Raw genomic sequence first — 13871 nt, forward strand, 5'->3', positions numbered from 1 at the left:
GTGTTTTTTATCCCAAAAATAGAAGAGAAAATACAACGACAGATCAGATGCTGCATTCCTTGAATCGTTTCTAACCGCAAGCTTGGGAAAAAGGAAGGAGAGTTGCATCCTTTGCCGAAGGAAGCGGAGCCACTTCAAACGTTTCACATTGAGAGAAATCGGAAGTCAAAACCTGTAGAATTACTTAAAGAAGGTTTGTTCCAAATTTAAAACCGATTGGTTCAGTAGATTTTGAGTTATCGTGTACACCGATTTTCACCGAAATGACATTTTTAAGGAGAGCGCTTTAAACTTTGTGATGCTCATGCATTGAACACCAACCGACCTTCGTTCAACTCTGCATAAGTTCGTCAATTTTCCTCTGATCGATGTTAAACTTGGACACAATATTCTTAAGATATTAGGCCATAAAAATAAAACATAAAAAAGATGTAATAAAATATCAAAAAAATTTTTGCTAAAATGTTTTTTAACGTGAGTAAATTGGAACACGTGTAATTTTATTAAAATAATTTCAGGCATCAAAAAATTAAGTATTACATTTAAGATGTTCAGACTGAGCTGAAGCATTTTCCCTTTTGTTAGCAATTCTGGAACCAAACTGTATTGCTCTTTTTTTTAACAAAGCCACGTCTCGCAGACCGATTTTATAGCCGTACAGCCTTAGAAGCAACTTATCTCCTACACCCTCGGGAAAACTAAAGCAACATTTTTGGAACGGTTCTAAAGATCTAAGAAATTGAACAATGTTCTCCTCGATGAATGGTGAACGCGCTGTTTTGCCATTGTCTGCAATAACTCGATCATCTCTGGCCAAGTTCCGGGCCGGTATTCGTTGCCAGTCAACATCAAGCTCGCTTTGCACAGAAAGTTGGCGCTCCGAATTGGTTCCTAGGCAACGCCTATATGCATTTCGATGACGGCAATATCCACCAAATAACTCATCTGCTCCACTACCTATCAGGGCCACTCGGGCAGTTGAATTTGGGCAATTTGAAGCAAACCAGTAGGCACATCCCAAACTCTCATCCAAGATTGTCTGAAGTGGATATATGAGATTTTTTATACGCGTTGAAAGTTGTGTTTTTAACTCCTCGCGGGTGACATTAACTTCCAGCAAATTCCAGAACCGCTCAGGACATATTCGCTTTAATTCGTTGACAGACATAAGAGAAGTTCTGCGGTCAGGTACATCCCAAAGCTTCTCAGATACGTTTTGACCGCTAAGGCTTTCGAAGGCAACATTAATAAGTTCAATCGGCTCATTATAGGGCACAAATTTGTTGGCAAGTAAGGCCAAGATGGTACAATCTATGCCGCCTGAAAATAAAATGCATATTTTGGCATGCCTGCAGACAGTTTCCTTCTGATTAAGTTCGCTTAAACAGATTCGACATAATGGAGCCGTACATTTAACACGGTTTGCTACAGAGTTAGAAAGCAATTTATCAAGAGTGTTTAGCGATGCTTTAATCTGTGGTTGATTTATAAGATTTTGATAGAGCTCCACATGGTCAGCATTATAAGGAAATTTATAGAAATCATAGTCAAATTCCAAATTTTTTTTTAGGAGCCAACTAGGCGAAATTATACTTTCTACTGTAGTTTTCAGGCCAACTACAACATCAAGGTTGTATAAAAGCTGCTCTGCGTACTCATTCATCGGCTGCCATAGGTGCAAAAAACATGACGTTAAATTATTAGTATTAATTTGATAAACACCTAATGGAGGCAATTCTAATGATAATTGGTTGCTATTAAAGTATCCTGATGTACTCAATAAATTAATACCATATTGGGTGCGTTCAATAATTAATGAATTTCTGCCCAGTGTGTCACGGGAAAAATAAAGTATTTGATCGCGTTTGTCAAATATTATTAAACTATGTGGTCCTTCCAAAAGCTTAAGAACTGATATTATCTGTTCAGCATTATTGCACTTAGCTAATTTGTTAGCTATAAAAGCAGTATCAGAAATGTTGTCAGGTTTCTGTAAATTGTAGAAATCTCCATTAAATAAAATAATGAAATTGCCTCCGTTTATAGGCTGCTTTTGTAAATCAGCCCCTTGTTGCCATAAGACGCTGCCGGCAAGCAAAATATTTCCAGTTTCATAATTGAGTTTAATTTCGGCCTGTTTGTCAGGGCCTCGATTTTTCATTAGCCCTTTGAGAGCCTCGATTAGACTTTGAAAATTCGAATCAGCATCATGGGAAACGGCGCACAAAATTCCACACATTAAAACGAAATCGAAAATGTTCAACTTAGAAAATGAAGCCAATATACCATTGAGATTCACATTAGTAGTGCTGCCAAAATAGCCAAAATAAGCTAGATTTCCAAAAAAACAAAACAAAATGAGACATTAGTTATTAAGTTCAGTACTAAAATCGACAAAATATTATTCATAATAGCCGTATCACACTCTAATAGGGTCTTCCCACACAGCATTAAAGCGCATTTAGCATCCGTTGAACAAATGCTCCATAAGGTTTTGCCGTTCCGAATTTTCCCAAATGGCCCGGCGTTAGTTCAGCATTAAAATCTAACCACGGTTTGTTTGGCGATAGTTAGGCGATAGTTCTTTGGTGCAACTCTGATTCTTCTTCTTAATTTGACCACGAAAATGTAAACAAATTGGCGAGGAACAAATGAGATATGGAATTTAAAACGTGGCGCCAAAGCTACAAGCATGCCCAAAATAGTTGTTGGCGTTTTTTCTGTATATTTTTGCCCCAATATGTCCCCAATTGTTACTATTTAATATAAACCGCCTACCTCTACCTAATTTTAAAGATTTTGGATGCCTATACCACCTATAGACACTCTTCGGGGAAGTTGCTCTTTGTTAGAGAAAAATCATTAGAAAAACTGAAATTCCTTGTCATTTAATTCATTTAAATTTAGTGCGGATAAATTCTGACGCAATCTGTGCCTTTTGCTGTTCTACAACAGCCAAAATAGTTGGTAAATGCTCCATTTCAAATTTGCAACTGCCAATTCGACAGCCTTTGTTTACGTTTTCATGAGCCACAGCTGATCGATCAGCTGTTCGGATGCTAAATGCTCTTTAATGTTGTGTGGGAACACGAGTTTCACATTTGTGAAAAATCCCAAACGTTCCTCACAAATGCGCTGTGTGGGAAGACAGTATAATACAGTTTTCATTAATTAGCAACTTCATTAGAACCTTGAAAGAGTACACTATATGTGTAATTTTGCTTGGATTATTTTGGTAATACGACTGCGGTCACACCGACCGTAAAAGGTAAACAAAAACAACCGCCGCCATTCGCGGCGTATGACTATGAATTTCTGAATTCCTCGTCGAAGTATTCTTGTATAAATAAATGCAGAATCCTTTAAATTTATGTTTTTAACTTATGATGCTTACAATTTTTTTAATTATTACAAAAAAAAATTTTTAATTAATTTTACAGCGCAAGAACCTTGCCACCGCAAAACATATTATTTTTCCTAATTTTCTAAAATTTTTTTTTAGTTCAAAAACCAGCGAAATTGTATAAAAATAAAATTCTCATTGTGAGACCATACTGTCAATGTGCTGGCTAATACATTTTTCAATTACAATTTTCTTCATTAAACCCGTATTTTGTTATCGAGTATCTAGTATATTTTATGTAGATCTATCGATTATCGCGGCAATAAAGTAGCTAATGCATTAGAATAATGCGCCATATAGTCGTCTTGCTCGCATTTGTGTAAAACGCTATAGCGCTGTCAAATCTTTAATGAAGTCTCTAATTAATGCGCTAGTGTCATACGGCTATAACGGAAAACTTAGTATACACAAGTATATAGAGAGATCTATCGTACGGAGATCCATCTGTCATCCACCATCTGATGATGAACCTTTTAAAGCCGATATTTATTTATGTGGTTTTATGGTGCACCTCTGATTTTATATTCTCGCTTCTTACAAACGTAAATAGTTATGGGAATAAGGAATTTAAATGTGGAAAGCGCCATAGCTATAATTAAAGAATATCTAGGGGGTGGGGTCTTGTTGATCTTATTAAATGGATTTTGTGTTATTTGAGTGACAGGGATCAAAGGGTTCTGTTTCAAAATGCTCTATCCAAATTCATTAGTGCTACATCTGTCGTCCCACTAGGTTTGGTTAAGCTGGAAATAATCGACTCTTATCGATTTTTTAAAATTATTATCGCATATATATCAATATAACTTTTCAGAATCGATTTAATCGAACAAGTTCTAAACATATGTAATCTCGTTGAAAAGTGATGTACAAATTTGAAAATTTTTATTATTATTAATTGTAATCTTTGCTTGTTTCGGAATATCGCGATATTCCGGAATTCGGTATTTTCGATGCCATATAAAGGGTGGGAACACAAAAAAGCTCCAATTTAAATACAATTATCGATAGATAAAATATAAAGAACCTTGGAACTAGAAATTTTTGATGTTTATCCCTATATTATAAAAATTTGACGCGGGCCGCGCCCAAACAAGAATTTCGAATTCAAAGGTACCTCCACCGCCCGGGAACACTGGACCGCGGCACAGCTGGCCACACTGGTCCGGGCAAATCCCGCACAAGACTCTAGGCACACGGAAGCCTCGCCAGGGCCTATGTAAAGCAGGCCACAGACCTGGAGAAATGACCCAACAGCCCATTGCGAATTAGGTCGAGTCTCTCGCCCTATTAATCAGCAGCCAAGTCACTTTTTAGGAACCAGGTAACCACAGGTTCCACTCAATACATTGTAGTTACTCCCCGTAGTTTTCCCCCCGCTAACTCTTCTTCCCCAAGAGTCCGACAATAACTTCTCTGAGCTGACTTTCGAGTCCGACAATAACTTCTCTGAGCTGACTTTCGAGTCCAATAATAAACTTCTCTGAGCTGACTTTCGAGTCCAACAACAAACTTCTCTGAGCTGACTTTCGAGTCCGACAACAGCTTCTCCGAGCTGACTTTCGAGTCCGACAATAAATTCTCCGAGCTGACTATCGAGTCCCGAGACATCAACGGCGGTTTCTTATCTTTCATTCTTAGGTACCCGCCCACGACAGCCGAAGCGACGTGAGAAGCCGAGCCGCGACTCGAGAGGCCGAACTGCGACGAGAGAATCCGAGCTGCGACGCAAGAAGCCCGCCGCCGCACGAAGCCAGCCCCGACGTATAATCGAACACTGAATGTAACCGTTACGATAAATAAACAGACTACACTTTAAGGCATCGGCTCGGGGAATCTCTTACAGCAACCACGCCTGAACCAAAATTAATTCCTGAGCGGACCCTGGACGTCCCGCGAGCTATCCTAGGTCCGACAGACCGTAACCAAAATTTTCCGTTTGCGATTTTTTCGATTATAAACGAATTTTCAAGAAAAAATGGAATCACTGAATATCAATTTATTTCCAGCTGTAGTATATGAGTAGAGGTGGAGAAGCATCGATAGTTGGCGCCATTGATATTTGACGATATTGTTTTTGATTGATAGTCGTCGATAATATCGACCTACATATCAACATATTGACTTTTTATATAACAAAAAACGCATTTACTTTTAGCATAAGGCCTCAGTAATCATAGCTATTGCGAAGTGAAACGCCGACTATCGATGCCACCATCGAAGGTGCTTGGTTGCCGTCAAGGGGAGCCGCGATAGTGGGCAACCATCGATAGTACCGATAGTGTTATCGATTGTTCCCCACCTCTACTCTCTTGGCAGCCTTAGTAATCGAACACCACCTTGACTGTAGAGGTGGAGAAACATAGATGTTCACGGACATCGATGTTTCATCGATGTTTCAAATAAAAAAAATTAGGAGTTATTTTAGTGTATTTGAACTTTATTTTAATTTGTAATGTTTAAAAAATAAAAGTAAAATTTTTAACAAAAAATATCAATTTTATTAATCACTTGTTAAATAAAAAAAAAAAACGAAAAACAAATTAAAATAAAACTTCCTTATATTCATGTTACACTTCTTTGGTATATTGTCCTTTCCTTAGTTTGTAAATAAAAACTAAAAACAAAAACAAATTTATTATCAATGTTTCAATAAATACATGGTACAAAGAATATTATAGTTCTTTAGGATTGCTATCCCTAATATACTATTGCAACATTATTGCAACTTAAATTATAAAATAATAAACAATCTTAATATATATTATCACCATTTCTAGAAATTTTGAAGTACGATTCAGAATTTGTTGTTAATTTATTTGAGATTCGGTATTAAAACAACGCAATAATCCCAAACATTCTTAATTAAAACCAACAAATTCTTTAAAAATATATGTTCAGCTCAGATAAATACATATATTTTTGACCTCCCTTTGGAACTTGCCTCCCCATGAATTCTGAGACGTGGGTTGGTTCGAAACACCTCCGGGGTACATGAAATGTAAGTTGCTCGTAGACAGGAGTTTGAAGTACATAAACCCCTTTGGGATTTGTGTGCTGATTACAAGCGCCTCTTTGATATTATTGTTTGTTTATTACATGAGGATTTAGTTCGTTGGGAAAAAAATAATTCCAAATTTTCATCGTTTTTTTTTTCTAACGGTTCAATTTAGATCGTGATTCGTTCCGTACTCCCAAACTATTATTATTATTAAGAATAGCAAACATCTCCCATTATAAATCTATTTCCTTACCTCTGACCGGATATGGAGTGTTTTTTAACGATATGCTCCGACTCATATCAGGTGGCCATAGGCAAGGATAGATGTCTTAAGATATAAACATTTCAAAATACAACAAAACGTACAAGTCGTTGTAAAGCGAACATAAAACGCGAACATAAAACGCGAACATAAAAGGCTGAAAGTAACGTGACGACCTTGAAGGAACTGAGAAACTTTGACTCAGAAGCTGACTGAAAAAAATGTGTCCATTTTTTGCCAAAGCTGCCAGATCCTCTTTTGGTCCGCTAAATACCCCCACGGGCGTCTTCTACGCCAAAGCTCTACAAACAGTTATAGTAAATCCACTCCGCTCAAACTCCGTAAACGCTCCGCAAGCCCCAGGGCAGCCCCAAAACAACTTGGAATCTATGATGGTTACCATGAAACAAAGTCTGATGCAACTCATGTCATTAATGAAAACGACCATGCAAATGCTTGTCCAGAATCAGAATATGGTGATACAGTTGCTTGTAGCACAACAGTCGAAATAATCAATGTCCAATCTACGTATATCTACGTGGAATGCCAACGCACAGTGGTGGCGCCCATAGGCCAAAAAACAAAAAAATTATTTCAACAAATATGTACGAAAAGTAGAAAAATCGTCTCTTAAATGTCCAAACTTCCTTGTGGCATACCAGATTTTTTTGAAAATCGAACAGGACTTTATAAAAATAGAATTAAAGATGTGAAGACGTGTTCATTTGCAAAGCGCAGCTACGCGCATCGCGAATGTTTCACAACGAAACCGAACTTTGAAGTGGTCCGGTCGTTTATTACGTGTCTAAATTAATATTTTTTGTAATGGATTTTGAAGTTCAAGGTATTTTCTATAAAATGAGATTCAATTTTATATATTAATAATAATTATTGTTTTCATTATATTAATGTGAAATAATCATGTTTTTTGCCAATATTTTGAACGTATTTTTTATGTTTAGTTAAATTTATAGTTGTGACCCCACAAAAATCTACAGTTCATATGTATGCCAATGTGTTTGTCGACCTTTTAAGGTGACAAATGTGAAAAAAAATTTTGCCGAAATTTGCCTATGTGCCTATAATCTGTTATGGCCTCTCTAAAAAAATCCGGATAACCAATCGATAGATCGCATAGCGATCTATGCGAACTATCGGATCAGGGATGCCACCCGGTTCCGAAGAGAGGAGCTCCACATCCAAGAGAATAGGTTCTTGACCCGGAATGGTTTGGGAAGCTGGAATACGCGGGTGTAGGAAAAAAGAGAAGGAGAGAGAGATGGATATAAAGGAGGAAACTTAAAGGCGCGGAAAGAGTAACGGCTGGCGAAACGTTGAAATTAGATCGGGGTTCACGTCTTAAAGAAAAAAAAAAAAAAAGGTTTCGCGGGTGACAGTGAAATAAAAAGAAAAAAAAAAGGATAACATTTAAATTAGAAGACCAAGGAAGCCAGGAGAAAAAACCCACCCAAAGAGAAGGACCGCGAGGACGAGAAAATCCAAAGGTGAGTGGTCGTAGTCCGGAGGTGAAGCCCTAATCCAATGGCTATCATTTCCAGGCTCGACCAGACCCAGTCCTCGCAGGACGAAGTTGGCCAGGTCAACAAATTGGCCTGGCCCAAGAATTTTCGGGGAATCCTAAATCCAGGTCAAAACGCCGGTAGAGGGCTGTCTGTCCCGCATTGCATGCGTATTGGGAGGCAGCACCTTCGCCATAACCCCAACGGCGACCTTAGTGTTGTTTTTGCTGGCACATTTTTTTTTGGAGCGCCTTTATATCCACTCTGCCACTGAGGAGACAAGACTCCTCCCAGCCTAAAAGTTATATCCACGTCGACCAGGAGGACCGACACGCCTCCCGAGTGGCGACACCGGGAGCCAATAGGCTTCAGCCAAACTTTTTTTTTTATTTTATTTCGTTATAATTTTTTTTGTTAAGTGTTTATTTAATTTTTTTTTGTATATTTATTTAATTTATTTATTTATTTATTTATTCTATTTTTATTTCATCCTTTTATTTATATATATATTTTTTTTTATTTATTTATTTATTATATATTGTACCGTTTTCGTAAACATTTATTTATTTGTGCATGTGCGAAATTCACTTATTTCCATATATATTTTTTTTTGTTTGGTGTTTAGGCGAATTTTTTTTTGTGGGTAATTTTGTTTATTATTTATTTACATATCTTTTCGTCCACTCGACCCCCTTGAGAGCTCTTACGGGTAGGTTTTTTTTATTTGAATTAAATAGGAAAACATTTAAATAATTTTATTACAAAAAAAAAAAAAAATCCGCAAAGAATCCGCCAGAAATACCTGTAATGGAAATAAACAAATGTAATAAACATAAGTGAATTGAAATAGACATGGAGTAATATATAATTTTTTTGGGAGAAGGAAGGGAACCGGGGAAATGAGTGGGTGATCGTGTGAGTGTGTGTGCGTTAGGGGCAGCTGCATATATATGATTACTTGCGAGCATACTGCATGGTAGGGAAGGGATGAGCAGGTGACCTCCAGTCCATCAGGAGGAGAATTCGTGCCTGTTATGTGTGTGAGGAGATTGTAGTGTGAGTGAATTTTGTGGGTTTAAATGTAAACCGCGCGGGTTAAAGTGTTGTGACATCGAATATCGATATTTATTGTTATGTGTGTGGTGGGCAAGGGTTAGGGAGCCCACGGCCCGATGAGAGAGCTAGCCGGAGCCAGCCCGAAAACCACGCAGGTCCTTCGTAGGGACATAACAGTATGGCGCCCAATTAAAAGGCAGCACTATATCCTGCTCAGAAGGAAAAGAGAATAAATATTTCTGGTCAGTGGGTCTGGATAGGAGCGGGTGATCGCTCGAGAGGTCTCTCGCCTGGAAGAAGGACCCACGAACCAGAAATGTGGTGGCAGCACAATTTAGATCATCTGTGGTATTTGCTCCTGAAACACTAGGACGACATCAGCGGCTGTGAAGAAGCTGATCTTGCGAACTGTGATATAGGGAACAATTTAACCATATGTGATATAGATCTGTGATATAGCCATAAGTAGAATAATAATAGGATTAGATATTTGTTTTTGGATTCAAATAATTAAATACAAAAAAATCAATAAAAACACAGACGACTGTGCCAGAGAATTTAATCTGGGCATATTGCGATCAGCAAGAAGGGAGGGGTCAACTGCGACATTAACCAAATAAAAAACTTGGAAAATACGCGCAGTATGACAAATGATAGGGAATAATTGATATAGAATTTTTTTTTGAAAATTAGTGATCAGATAGCAGCTTGTTATGAGGATGATAAGAAACTAAATTAATAATTAGGGGGGGAAATAAAAAAATATATAAAAATAAAGTACAATTACTGATTTTTCCCTTTTGAGTCAGTCAAAAAATCCGGTGACATCTGGCGACCCAAGGTGACATTGTCGTGAGCCTATGGAAGCGACCAGATGAATGGGTGAGATGGCCTTAACTATCAAACATGAGGTAGGGGAGTGGCATCTTATCCGTCGCAGGACGAGTCCGGCTGAAACAAAGAGGAAATAATTAGTTTTATGTTTTCTGGCGTACTCGACTACAAAGTGGAAGGGAAGTCTTTTTCGTTAATATTTGTCTCTTATGTAGGTTTAATAGGCTAAGTTCTTTAAGAGAGATCAGTTTAATAGAATTCTTTTTTTGTAATTATTTTATAGTTCTTAAATTGCGTGTGTGTTTAATTTATTATTTTAATTCAATAGCTTTGATTTAACAGCATCCAGAGCGAGTAGTAGTGCAATATTTAGGGTTCTTGCAAAACAAAAGGAAGGGTTGCGTATATGCCATATTAACGCTCAAAGCTTATGCAAAAAAATTGATGAGTTCCGGTATTTGTTTATTAAATCTAATGTTGATGTTGTGTGTGTTAGTGAAACTTGGTTTGTCCCTCAACTTAGTGATGTCCTAGTTGAATGTGAAGGTTATGACCTTTATAGATCTGACCGCGAGGGGCATGCTGGAGGGGTTGCCATCTATATTAAGAAAACTTTAAAAACCAAATTAGTAATCAAACAACCCTCTGGCAGTTCAATAGAATATCTTTTCCTGGAAGTACATGGGCGTGGAAACTCATCGAATATGCTCCTTGGATGTGTCTACAGGCCACACAGAACGATTGACTGTAGTGAATTTATTGACGAGGTATTATTTAACGTACTGCATTAACTCAATGTACGAAAGGTTTGTGCCACTTAAGCAAAAGGTTCTTAAAGCCAAAGATAATCTGTGGTTCAATAATGGTATTGCTGCAATGATCAATCGACGCGATATTGCCTATAGACGCTGGAAAAGATACAAAATTACAAGTTACTATGACGAATTTAAGTCTTTGAGAATGACTGCTAACTTAATGATTGCCAATGCAAAGAGCAATTATTTCGCTCAAAAATTTACCAGTACAATGACAATGAAACAAAAATGGAGGAAACTTAAAATGTTGGGAATCGGAAAATCAAACCACAATAGCAAATTAGACATAGACCCAAATGATCTCAACAGAAAATTCCTGCAATCAAACGTACCTGAAACATTGACTAACCCTTATTTGGACATGACTGTGAATAATATCTGTGATAATAGCTTTAGTTTTATGTGTGTTTCGCCGTGTGACGTTCTAGAATCAGTCCTTTCTGTAAAATCGAGTGCTGTTGGGCTTGATAATGTTCATCCCAAATTTATAAAAATTATATTGCCAAAGATTTTAGACAAAATAACATATGTGTTCAATTCCGTTTTGACTATGTCTAGTTTCCCTACCTGCTGGAAATCAGCCAAAATTGTTCCTGTCCCAAAAACTAACGGCGAATATAGGCCGATATCCATACTGCCATTTTTATCCAAAGTTTTTGAGCAACTATTGGCCAAACAGATCAACTGGTTTCTGAGACAAAACACCCTAATGTGCAATAACCAATCTGGCTTTAGACAATTTAGAAGCTGTACCACTGCAATAATAGATATAACTGAGAGCATTAGACAAAAACTTGATGACAAACATGTGACGTTACTAACTCTTTTGGACTTTAGCAAAGCCTTTGACACGGTTAACCACGAAATTTTATGTACCAAGCTTTCAAAGTTCTTTTCATTCGCGGACACTGCTGTTAACTTAATCTCGTCATACTTGTATGGCAGATCGCAAACTGTGATCACTGACACTGGACCATCTGACGATATGATCTTGACGCGAGGTGTACCTCAAGGCTCTGTTCTTGGTCCACTACTGTTCTCTATGTACGTGAATGACCTCCCGAGTGTATTAACCAATGGTAATCTTCATATGTATGCTGACGATGTTCAAATGTATGTTAGTTGTCCTGTTGCTAGAATTTTTGACTGTGTAGATGTATGTAACCTTGAATTGTCAAATATTAGTAAGTGGGCAAACATGAATGGACTCTCCCTTAATCCGTCAAAATGTAAATGTTTAATTGTTAGTAAAAGATCGTCAAATATTCCAAATCTTCCTAGTCTTCGTATTAATAATAGCTGTATTGAGTATGTTGAGCAAGTTGTTAATCTAGGTATTACCATGACTAATAACCTTTCATGGAGTGCACATGTCATAAAGGTATCCGGGAAAATATACGGCCTACTTAGGCAACTCTACATGACACAAAAGTACCTATCGGCTGATATGCGGCTTATGATTGCAAAAACGTATCTCATACCTTCTCTAAGTTATGGGATAGAAATTTTCGGGAACTGTGATGCTGCCTCCCAACACAAATTAAACGTTGCATTTAACAACATTGCAAGATACATATTCAATATTAAACGAGGTGATCCCATTACGGCAATGGCCAATAGCATATACGGATTTAACTTTAAAATTTGGAGCAATACCAGAAATCTAATTCTTTTGCATAAGGTAATAAATACCAGAGAGCCCAGTTATCTATTTGAAAAACTAAAATTTGGAACATCAGCAAGAACCAATAATCTCATTAATTTTCGTCATAATCTTTCGTCTTCTGAACGCCATTTTTTTATTCACACTATTCGCTTGTGGAATGAACTTCCTCAAAATTTAAAATCAATAAGAAGCACACCGCAATTTAAGAATAATTTAATAAAGTTTTATAGAAATGAAAACATAAACTAGACATAATAAAATAATGTTTAATTATAACATAAGGACATTCAAATTGTTAGAATAAGATATACATGTATTTCAATCTTGTGTAGTTTTAAGACAGATATGAAAATATTAAATTGACCCGTTGTGACTATCGCACTAATTTATAAGTTTTTAACTTGTAGCGATAGGAATTTATTTACCAATAAATTAAAATTAAATCATCAATACAATTGATGATTAAAGTAGTCGACAAGTCAGACAGCGTGTGTTTATATTTTGTTTGTTAGTTACTCACACATAAAAGACATGAATGTTTATTGTTGCAACACACACACTACTCAGTACCCGGGGAACTTCTTTCTTCCAATTCATGTTAAAATTTGATTGGAAATCCGTCGAGTTTTGTTTGTTTCTATTTTTTTTGTGTTATCTGTTTACTTTGGTCGCATTTTTTTTCTGGTTTACGTTTGTTGGCATTTCCTTCTTGTAACATTGTTCTTCTCTAACAAAAATGGCAGAACAGGAGAATGTTGAGGCAGGTCAGGGAGAGATAGGTGCTGAAGGGATGAGACCAGGGTCGGACGGGAGCCGATTAAGCGTCCAGCAGAGGAGGATAATTCCACGCAGCCTAAACCTGGATCCAGAAGCCACTCCATTCGGATATTCAAACATCCAGCTAGACCCGATACAGGAGCAGTACAGCATGGAGAACGCTGAAGCGTACAAATCTATTTATTTATTTATTTATTAAGAATAGCAAATATCTGCCATTTTGAATCCATATCCTTACCTCAGACCGGATAAGGAGTGTTTTTTAATGATATGCTCCGACTCACATCAGGTGGTCAGAGGCAAGGATAGGTGTCTTAAAATATTATTTTTGTTAAAGTCTAATGACATTTCAAAATATAAAAGAGAGTACATGTCGTTGTAAAGCGAACATAAAACGCGAAAAGGATCGTGTGCCTCGAAATTAGTTTTACAAATATCCAAAGCTATAGGCCGAAAGTAACGTGATGGCCTAGAAGGAACTGAAAAGCGTTTTTGCTTAAGAAGATTACTGGAAAAAATATATCCATTTATTAATTTATG

At 37.0% G+C, this 13871-nt stretch overlaps 1 protein-coding gene across 1 annotated transcript; it reads right to left on the reverse strand.

Annotated features, from left to right (window-relative positions):
- Positions 1–451: 451 nt before the first annotated feature.
- On the reverse strand, positions 452–2303 carry LOC108080967 (asparagine synthetase domain-containing protein CG17486). Its single transcript, XM_017175884.3, has one exon. The coding sequence runs from the start codon at positions 2237–2239 to the stop codon at positions 530–532; it is 1710 nt and encodes a 569-aa protein (XP_017031373.2). The 5' UTR covers positions 2240–2303; the 3' UTR covers positions 452–529.
- Between the last annotated feature and the right edge of the window lie 11568 nt (positions 2304–13871).

Source organism: Drosophila kikkawai, chromosome 2R (genome assembly GCF_030179895.1).
Source record: "Drosophila kikkawai strain 14028-0561.14 chromosome 2R, DkikHiC1v2, whole genome shotgun sequence".
Lineage (NCBI taxonomy): Eukaryota > Metazoa > Arthropoda > Insecta > Diptera > Drosophilidae > Drosophila > Drosophila kikkawai.

Bases quoted from the DNA above. Each gene is read 5' to 3' on its own strand.
- LOC108080967 (XM_017175884.3), bottom strand. From the start codon at position 2,239: ATGTGTGGAATTTTGTGCGCCGTTTCCCATGATGCTGATTCGAATTTT.